Raw genomic sequence first — 9,983 nt, forward strand, 5'->3', positions numbered from 1 at the left:
GACCTAGAACTTTATTAAATAATGACTATAAGGTCCTAACCCACATTTTTGCAAACAGGTTAAAATCAGGCATATCCCAAATTATTTCTGACATGCAATCTGGTTTTTTTAAAAGGTCGCTCTATTCACAATAATACCCGCCTCATTTTGGACTTGATTGACTATAATTATCTAACTGACAATGAAGGTTTTGTACTTTTCCTAGACTTCTATAAGGCCTTTGATATGATAGAGCACAAATTTATGTTTCTGGCTTTAGATCTCTTTGGACTTGGAAATAACTTTATTAATGTAATCAAATTACTCTATAAAGATACAAATAGCTCAGTATGTCTTCCTCATGGCACCTCACAACGATTTAAGATTAACAAAGGTATAAAACAAGGATGCCCAATCTCGCCTCTGTTGTTCATTGTAGCAGCAGAAATCCTTGCTATACAAATAAAAAATGCTAATTTTGGTAAAATTGCTGTACTAGGTAAAGAGCTTTCCATTAGCCAGTTAGCTGATGACACAACCATTTTTTTTTAAATAATCTAAACGATATACCTCAACTCCTCCAAATTATTGATCTTTTTTCAGAAGCCTCAGGATTAAAATTGAATTTAAACAAGTGTGAAATACTATCTCTAAAAGACTGTACTTTATCTAATGCATCTAACATCCCTATACAATCCAAAGTCAAATATTTAGGTATGTATATAACTAAAAATAAGACTGAACTTGAAAATCTTAATATTTGGGAGAAACTTAAAAAATGCAAAAGTCATTTAAATAATTGGTCACAGAGAGACTTATCCATTCTGGGAAGAATATTTATCACAAAAATGGAAAGTATCTCCAGACTGGTCTACCCGGCATATACACTAGGATTTCCTAAGTCAGCAATTAAATCTATTAATCAAATTAACTTTGACTTTATATGGAGACGAAAAACTCATTATATAAGAAAAGGGAATTTAGTCAAACAGTTTGAAGATGGAGGGTTACAAGCTATAGATTTCGATAGCCTTAACGGTACTTTAAAAATAAATTGGCTCAGGTCTTTCTTGATTAATCAAAATAGCCTATGGTTTCATATTCCAAATAAAATATTTTCCGAAATGGGAGGAGTTAGCTTATTACTTAGAAGTGATTTTGACATTCGGAAATTACCCATAAAACTTTCATCATTTCACCAGCAAGTTTTATTGTACTGGAGACTAATTTATAAACATAATTATAGCCCTCACAATACTCCACTATGGAATTGTCATTATATAAAATCTAGAAACAAATCAATCTTTTTAAAGAATTGGCATGAAAAAGGAATTTGGTCGGTGATGCATTTATTAAATGATAGAGGCATACTATTATCATTTGATGAATTCAAAGCTAAATATAAACTGGAAGCAGAGAAAAAAGAATTTCAAAAAATTATTAGAGCTATCCCTCCAAATATTTTATCTACAGCAACCAGTCTTTTTCAAACCCCCATCTGCAGGTCCCCAGAACTACCAAAACTCCTGATAAACGGTCAAAATGTTACGGCTAGAACACTTTCAAATTCCAAAATTAGGGAATTTTTTTTTACTAATGCTTTGTTCCCCTATAAATCAAATCCAAAGTCTATCTCGCATTTATTCTCTCATGATCAAATCAAAAAAAAAAAAAAAAAAAAAAATTAGAACAGATTATATAAAACTTCCAATTCCACCAAAAGCTAAGGAAGCACACTTCAAAACTTTTTCAGATGTTTATCCTTCAAAAGATTTTCTCAGACACCGATTTGCTTTTGACGATAACAGGAAATTGAGTCAACTGATCACTTATTTTATGATTGTATATACGCAAAAGCTTTGTGGGATGACATGAATTACTGGCTTTTTCCTAGAATCCCAAACTTAATTGATTTTTCAAAATATGACATCATATTTGGAATTCTAGGAAAAGAAAAGAAATTTGAGAGTGTTCTAAATGTAATAATTGTGTTGGGTAAATTCTTCACTCACAAGTGCCGTTTCCTGAAGACAAAACCATCCTTCTTCACTTTTCACAAGGAACTCTGCCTCAACTTCTCATCTGTGAAATTTATGAACAAAAATCAAGCCATGGAACTGCATTGTTTGTTTAACGAATTGAACTTATCAGAAAACCCCTAGTTTAAATTGATTTTATTTGCCTTTTTATTTTACTTTCTTTATTATTTATATTTCTTTGTAAAATTTAATTTATTTCTATATGTCCTTTACTTGTATGCTGGTCATCATTCAGTTCTGTAGCCTGTTGTGGCAATATTCAAATTGTTTCTCTATTTGTTAAATGCCATTTATGTTGTATATGTTCTTTCTCTTTTTAGGAAAGAAGGGGGAAAAAAAGGGAGAGAAGGGAAAAAAAAGGGAGAGAGGGGGAAAAAAGAAAGAAAAGAAAAAAAAAAGAGCATGCAAAAGTGTCGCGAGAAGATGACGTACTAATTTGTGATACGTTCAAGACACACCGGGATGTCGGGATTTCACACAATCATCTTTTTTTTTTTTTTTTCTCCCCCCAATGTCTCTGTGTTTGTGTGTATTCTGTGCTTGGATTGTGTTATCAGTTATTTTGTTGTTCTTGAATTGTCAATAAAGTTGGCTTAAAGGAAAAAAAAAAATCTCTCCATTTCCTTATACGTCAAATTCAATTAATGCCCCACACCCAAACATTTGGTGGCGGTAATGCACCGTGTCGGTGTGCAAGCCGCCAATAAACTGGACAGAGGAGGAAGAAGAAGAAGAGGAGGAGGAGGAGGAGGAAGAAGAAGAAGAAGAAGAAGAAGAAGAGTCATTCACAGTGACACCAGAGAAGAAGAAGAAAAGCCGAATGATTAGCAGGTTGGTGGTTCTTTTTTAAATGTCTGATTTAAGTAGATTACTGGTGTTTATGTTTTTTCTATTTTCTCTCTTTCTTTCTTGTGGTGTATGTTGTTTTTTTTCCTCCTCCGTTTTCTCTTGTGGTGCGATCGATTTCGTGTTTTGTTACCGCTTCGTTTTTGTTTCGGTTTGATTTTTGTAGCCCCTCCAAAGAGTAACATCTTAGTTTCTACGCTTTAATGTTAAGCTTCTGTTTTGATTTTAGGCTCGTGGTTTTGTGTTATTTATAGGAATTAAGTTCTAAAAAGTCCTCGAGAGAACGGTCAAGCGGATGCTATGTTAGCGTGCTAGCAGTCTCGGGACTTCATGTCGAACCAGAGTTCGGTCCAAATGGATCCACTTTGATATTTGAGATACTTTGACCCAAGAAATCATCAGTCAGTGAGGAGCATTTAAAACAAGCCGAAAACGGGAATCAGTTGCTTGTTCTTTGGTGACGGATGGATCCAGATCCGGTTCCCGATCCGGTTTTACATCAACTTTGAAACAGTTTCAAAGTAATTTGTAACCTAGAGTGTCACTTAGAATGTAGCACATTCCTGTGTCAGCGGGGGGCGCTCTGCACACCATCACCAAAGCCCGACCTCCAGATCAGGATCAGGGTCAGGTACAGTCTCAGTACCTGATACAGGTGCTGAAACATGAAGCTGATGTGGAAGTGCCAAATCTTCAGTTCCCTGAGTGGCCACTTGAGGCTGGCTCCAAAAGTAAGTCACAGCCCCTCCCACAGACTTTAGCTCCATTCTCTCTCAGAAGTTGAATATAAAAAGAACATTTAATGTTTTGCAGTGTTTCTGTGTTTGTGAAAGCCAGTGTTTTGGGTGCTTATGTTGGCCAGGAAAGGTTTACTGGCCTTCGTGAACATACTGCGAGCTTTGTGGAATCGGTGGATACCTAATTGCAGGACTTGAGAAGACGAGTAAGGAGAGAATCTGGGTTTGTGATCATCCGAAATCAAGACTAAGGTCCAGGCTATTAATGACTTCCTGGGCTCAAACACCAGAAGCGCATCTCCATGTGGTGAAAGTGTTGACCTTGTTGAGACAATTCACTGATCTCAGCAATGATCTTCATGACTCTGGGTCCTCTACCTTTGAGATCCACAGGCGCCTGGAAAGATCTTATTGAGTCACAAGGTTAGCGGTGTTTGGTGATGCTGATGTCTTTGCAGGAGAGCTAAGGTCCAAGTATTTCAAGTCCTCCCAGTGCTTCCTGCCTTACTGTACGGTTGTCAGACTTCGATTTTAACCAGTAACCTAAAGTGACAACGGGATGTCTTTGGTACCAGGTCTCTGTGGAAGATTCTTGGGTTGGGCTGGAATGATTTTGTGTCAAATGAACAGTTACTGTGAGACTCAGATGAGGAGGATCACTGACATTGTGAGGGAACATCAGCTACAACATATTGTCCATGTGGTGTGTTTCTGTGGACATGCACGCTGGTGTCTCTGTCGAGGACCTCAGTGGCTGGTGAAGGTCAAGGACCCGCCCACATTTCACCTGGCTGCAGCAGGTAGATGTATACTTGGGCGAGGTGGGGATTGACCCACTGACAGTCTGGACCTGGAGTGGTTCTGTGGTGTGTTGCATGCTCTCAGACATGAGACCAGACCCCTGATGTACATCTTGACAAAGGAACACCTTAATGAATTTGTTGTTGTGCGACCCGGAGGTGTGTAACAAGATGTTTTTGTGTTTCGTACTCTGTAGTGCTGCTTTTCACCTGGAAGATGGAGCTGAAGGAGGTTCCTGCTGATGCCATCACCCGCCCGCTGGGCAGGAACGAAGTCATTGGCCTGATTTTCCGTCTCACCATATTTGGAGCCGTCACATACTTCACTATAAAATGGATGGTGGATGCTATGGATCCCACCAGGAAGCAGAAGGTGGAGGCTCAGAAACAGGTGATGGGGGCGGACCTTAAAATGCCAGGGCATTTGTCCATCATGGCTTCCACGGTTCTATTCATTTATGTTGTTTTGCGAAATTGCAACTGTATGGAAATATGAATTAAAATTATACCAGCATTTTAAATGAGTTGGTTGATAATAATCAGGGAAAATACAGATTGTTTTGGTGCTTGCATGATTTTACTTATTCTGTTTTTTTTAATGTGAAAAATGGCTTGTTTTTTGTTTTGTTATAAGACATTTTTAAACCAGTTTAGAGCTCTTCAAAATATATTTTTCTGGATTTCACAGCTGTAATCGGCAGGCAAACTGTGTTTAATCTGGTTTTAGCTGTTGTGATTGAACTCGCTCTGATGTAGTTTTGCGATATTTAAACTGGATTTTACTGGTTGTGAAATAATTACTTAACAGTCTGGATTTTGGCGTCAGCTGAAATAATTTTATTATTTTTATTTTTGTCTTTCTCAGGCAGAGAAGCTGATGCGTCAGATTGGTGTTAAGAACGTCAAGCTGTCAGAATATGAGATGAGCATCGCGGCTCATCTGGTCGACCCCCTCAGCATGCAGGTACACGTATGTTTTGATTTAGATTGAAAGATTGGATAACAACAGTTGAGATGTCTTACTTTTAAAGTTTACAGCCTCAGTCATAGTAAAATATTGTTACTTGTGATCAAGCCTCTGAGTGAATTACTCTCCTTTGACAGTTGGATTCTATCAGATAAATACAATTTGTACATGAGTTCGTACGTGCTGTACTTGGTCCCAAATAATAAACTAAACACGCAGACAATTTGATGATTTTGTCAGATTTAAAGTTTCTCAGATCAATTCCTACCCTGATTATTCTTCAGAAGCTTTTTCAAATAATTTAATCAAATTATGGACTGTTTTAGCTGTTTACAGACATTTGTCTTGGTGTGTAAAGTTTTGACCTACTGAAAATCTTGTGCAGTAATAATAAGCAACAGAATGGTCGTCATGTTCCCAGCAGTCATAGGGCATGAGTTGGGGTACACCCTGGACAGGAGGCAAGGTCCTTGAAATGGAATATTTTGTCCCAAGGCTATTGAAATGGAATACCTCCAGCTGGTGGACATTTACCAGTAATGCAGGTACAGCAGAATTTCACCAAGAGCTCCAGTTTTAAACTTTACTGAAATAAACTAGACCACACAAGTTATTTGTGTTTAAAAAAAAAAAAAAAAGGAGCTTGTGCAGTGATATAAAATGGAGTTAGATTGTTTTCAGTCAGCTGCAAAGGTGCAGCTGCCTCAGTGTGCACATAACAGATTTACAACTTTAAACAATATTGTCTCATTGTATTACTTCACATTGATATTTTTACAGCAGAAGTTTTACTCATTTAGCTTTCACTGCACTGCAGCAAAGAGCAGTGAGCGTCACCATCATGTTTTGTTTTGACAACAAGGTGATAATACAGTATTGGAAAGTCTTGAGCAATCAGCATTTCATGACATAACATAACATAGTATCAAGATGATGAGAAATAGTTTTTGAACAACTCTAAACTGTCTGCAGATCACTTGGAGGGACATTGCCGGTTTGGACGACGTGATCACAGAGCTGAAGGAGACAGTCATCCTTCCTGTCCAGAAGCGGCACCTTTTCCAGCAATCCAGACTGCTGCAGCCTCCAAAAGGTCTGACTCTGTACTTGATACCTGATCAGTCAACAGTCACGATAGGATCCTGGAACAGTTCATCTGATTGCGTTCTGTATTTTACGCTGTAGTTTGTCCTAAACGACATTATGAATGCAAACTGTTCCATTAGCAACTTTTCCAGTCACAGTGAGGATAATAAAAGCTGACGTAGAAATGAGAGCAGACTGTGACTCCAACCTGTTGTCATGGTAACAGGTGTGCTGCTCTATGGGCCACCAGGTTGCGGAAAGACTCTCATAGCCAAGGCAACCGCAAAGGAGGCAGGGTTCCGCTTCATCAACCTGCAGCCCAGTACACTGACTGACAAGTGGTACGGCGAATCCCAAAAGCTTGCTGCCTCTGTGTTCTCATTGGCTATGAAGCTGCAGCCATCAATCATCTTCATCGATGAAATTGGTAAGGCGCACACCTGATGCTCACTTATTCCACATGGTTTTATTGTTAGTAAAGGTTGAAGATGAGTGAGTGAGAGTCAGCATTTGGACCAAGGGGAGCATAAAGATCAACATCTGAAATATGATACCTTAGCAGCATATAATCTGAACTAAGAGTGGCATATTGAGCCAATATGACAATGGGCCAAGAACCGAACCCTGTGGCACTGCATGCTAAATTGTAAAATATTTTTGGCTATATCTCAAAGGTACACCAGCAAGTGTCAGTGTTTGTTTTTGTGATCTGCAGACTCGTTCCTGAGGACTCGATCCAGTTCGGACCACGAAGCGACGGCCATGATGAAGGCTCAGTTCATGAGCTTGTGGGATGGACTGGACTCGGACCTCCACTGTCAGGTGTGCCTTCTAAACCAGGTCCCACTTATCACCAACCCAGAAAACTCAGACTGCTAGGGGAGATGATTGGTTTAATACCAGAGGATCCTCTGTTCAAATCCCCATCAATCAGTGAGGGCCCTTGGGGAAGTTCCTTTGTCCCCAAGTTGCTCCTGGTGTGCAGCATTTGAGTGCTTTGCATGGCAGCACCCTGATACATCAGTGTGTGAATGGGTGAATGTGAGGCATCATTGTAAAGCATTTTCAGCATCTGATACCGATGGACAAAGTGCTATATAAATGCAGTCCATTTACTATTCCTCTTAGACCAGGGGTCTGTTCCATAAAATAGGATTACCAAATAAGCCAGGTGTTGGGAGCACGCGAAACACATGCACACGTGGGGCAAGTGGCCGCACATTTTATAAGTGCCAAGCGAGCAGTGTTAGATATTCGTGTGCGTCACCTGGAATTTGTCCGACACCTGCCGCGAGAGAGATCGAATGGGTTCTCACAGGGAGCACTCTGTCTTTCAGACGCTGCTGTGTGCAAATAGTTGTAGGTGTACGAGGCGTTGGAGGCAGCACCAATTTTACATGTATTGCATACAATTCCTGCTTCATGCGCAATTCGCTGCATTTGTGTGAAGGGGCCCTTATATTTACAGCCTGTGCGTTTTGTTTTATAGCCCTGTAGTATTTATTTAATGGCAGTTTAACTTCGGTTGTAGGCTACTTACACATTTAGTCGATCAGCAATTTCCTGCAGCCTTTCTGAGTTTATTTATTGCTGCCATGTTCCCTCTTTTCATTATTAGATGTTTAAATTCTTCATAGGTCTCCAGCTCGTTCATTGGTATGACATTTTGCCATTGTGAATCCACTTGATCTGTGTTCAACCTCATGGGCTGCCTATGCATGGCGCGCACATGCAATTAGTCTGAGCCTGTCTTGACTTAGTTTGATTGTGTGAACGTGGCTCGGCCTTTATGGAACCGCTTTTAGCCTCATTTCATTTGTTAGGCTTATTGAAGTCGGGTGTTTCACATTAAGCGCCATTTTTTCTGAGCTTGTTTTCTGGAACGGGCCCCTGGTCCCAGCTATCATCAACCCAGAAAACTCTGTCCAGCTCAGGTGCAACTGGCTTTGTGCTTTTCACAGAAACTGAGTGTCAGAGTTCTTCATTACATGTTGAGGTTTTTGCTTTAGATGGTCATTAATTAGTGATTAACAAACATTCTTCAACTGAAAAAGTGAAATGAGTCATAAGCTTGTTGAGGAATTAATTTTTGCTCAGATGTCTGATTCTGTGCTGCTCTGTCTTGAGTTCTCGGTTTTCTGAATCGCTTTGGAAAAAATGTTCTGACAAAGTAAATCAAGATATCTTAAAATCCTGGATTCTCTCTGTCAGGTGATTGTGATGGGAGCCACAAACCGTCCTCAGGATCTGGACTCTGCTATACTGAGAAGGATGCCCACCAGGTTCCACATCAACCAGCCGGTATGTGCCGCCTTTAGGCGTGGGGGTCGACTGGTCACCACGTGCAGTTTTTAATGCTGACCTGTTTGTGGTTGCTGTAGCGTGAACAGCAGAGGGAGCAGATCCTCAGACTGATCCTGGACAATGAGAGAGTGAGTTTACGATGCTAAGGTCCACAGTTCAACAATTATTACACACATACACAGAGATTTGAAGACGTGACTCCGCTGCATTCACAGCTAGCTTCAAACCAAACAGTTGCCAAAGCTGCCAAAGGTCAGCATTGTCAGCACATCTTACATACATAATCAGTGCACAACGTCTGCATAGATTACTAAAACATTTTACTTCCTTAACTAAATCAGACTGTGATGAAATGAGATGTGATTCTGAAATGTGTCACCAAAATAAACGGAACAGCATGTCTGAAAAATACTGCTGTAGTACATCTTTTGTCCAGCAGAGGCATTACTGAGCGCAGGGTGAGGAAGTGGTGGTGAAGGTCACAGGTGATCCTTCCACCACAGAGGCGGAGCCTGCACTCACTGATTAATTGTGTTCAGGTGGACAAATCAGTTGACCTCGTGGGCATCGCCAAGGACACAAACGGTTTCTCGGGCAGTGACCTCCGAGAGATGTGCCGTGATGCAGCGCTGCTCTGCGTTCGAGACTTTATCCACACTGAGGGTGACAGGTACCAGCTGTTTTTTTTTTTTTTTTTTTTTTGGCGGGGGGATCTTATTTGACCAACAGGTTTTGACGGTGTCTGTCTATCCTTGTCTCAGCCAATCAGAGGACATAATTCGTCCCATCCAGCAGTACGATCTTCAGAGAGCCATTGAAAAGATGAAGAGGTCCAAAACAGCAGGTGCTGCCACCGTCTTGATCCATGCAGCACTAGACTAAAACCAGTTACACTTACTGCTGGTTCCAATCCCAGCAGCAACATCATCATTATGTCTATAGAATTGTATTTATAGCTAATATATCTTCAACAATGTGCCATTTTATTTTGAAGCAGGAACCAGACCATGTTTTGATTTTTTTTTTTTTTTAAATAAATTTAAAATGGGGGGGGGGGGAAACCCACTTTTATTTCATGATGTAGATATGAATTGGGAGCGTTCATCACTGTTGCTGTTCCCACAGACAAGTCTCTTTTTAGCTGTGACCTCAGTGTTCCTGAATGCACCCTGGCTAATCATTAGGAGCAGGTCTGGGTTTCCAACACCAGGTTCTATGGTTTATT

At 40.2% G+C, this 9,983-nt stretch overlaps 1 protein-coding gene across 1 annotated transcript; it reads left to right on the top strand.

Annotated features, from left to right (window-relative positions):
• The first annotated feature begins 2,787 nt into the window (after positions 1-2,787).
• Positions 2,788-9,762, top strand: atad1b (ATPase family AAA domain containing 1b). The gene is made up of 10 exons (XM_034194259.1): positions 2,788-2,849; positions 4,599-4,792; positions 5,267-5,365; positions 6,341-6,461; positions 6,681-6,881; positions 7,170-7,276; positions 8,666-8,755; positions 8,836-8,886; positions 9,298-9,428; positions 9,520-9,762. Exons 2-10 carry the CDS (start codon positions 4,619-4,621, stop codon positions 9,638-9,640), a joined length of 1,095 nt encoding a protein of 364 aa, XP_034050150.1. The 5' UTR covers positions 2,788-2,849; positions 4,599-4,618; the 3' UTR covers positions 9,641-9,762.
• Positions 9,763-9,983: the final 221 nt, after the last annotated feature.

Source organism: Thalassophryne amazonica, chromosome 18, assembly GCF_902500255.1.
Source record: "Thalassophryne amazonica chromosome 18, fThaAma1.1, whole genome shotgun sequence".
Lineage (NCBI taxonomy): Eukaryota > Metazoa > Chordata > Actinopteri > Batrachoidiformes > Batrachoididae > Thalassophryne > Thalassophryne amazonica.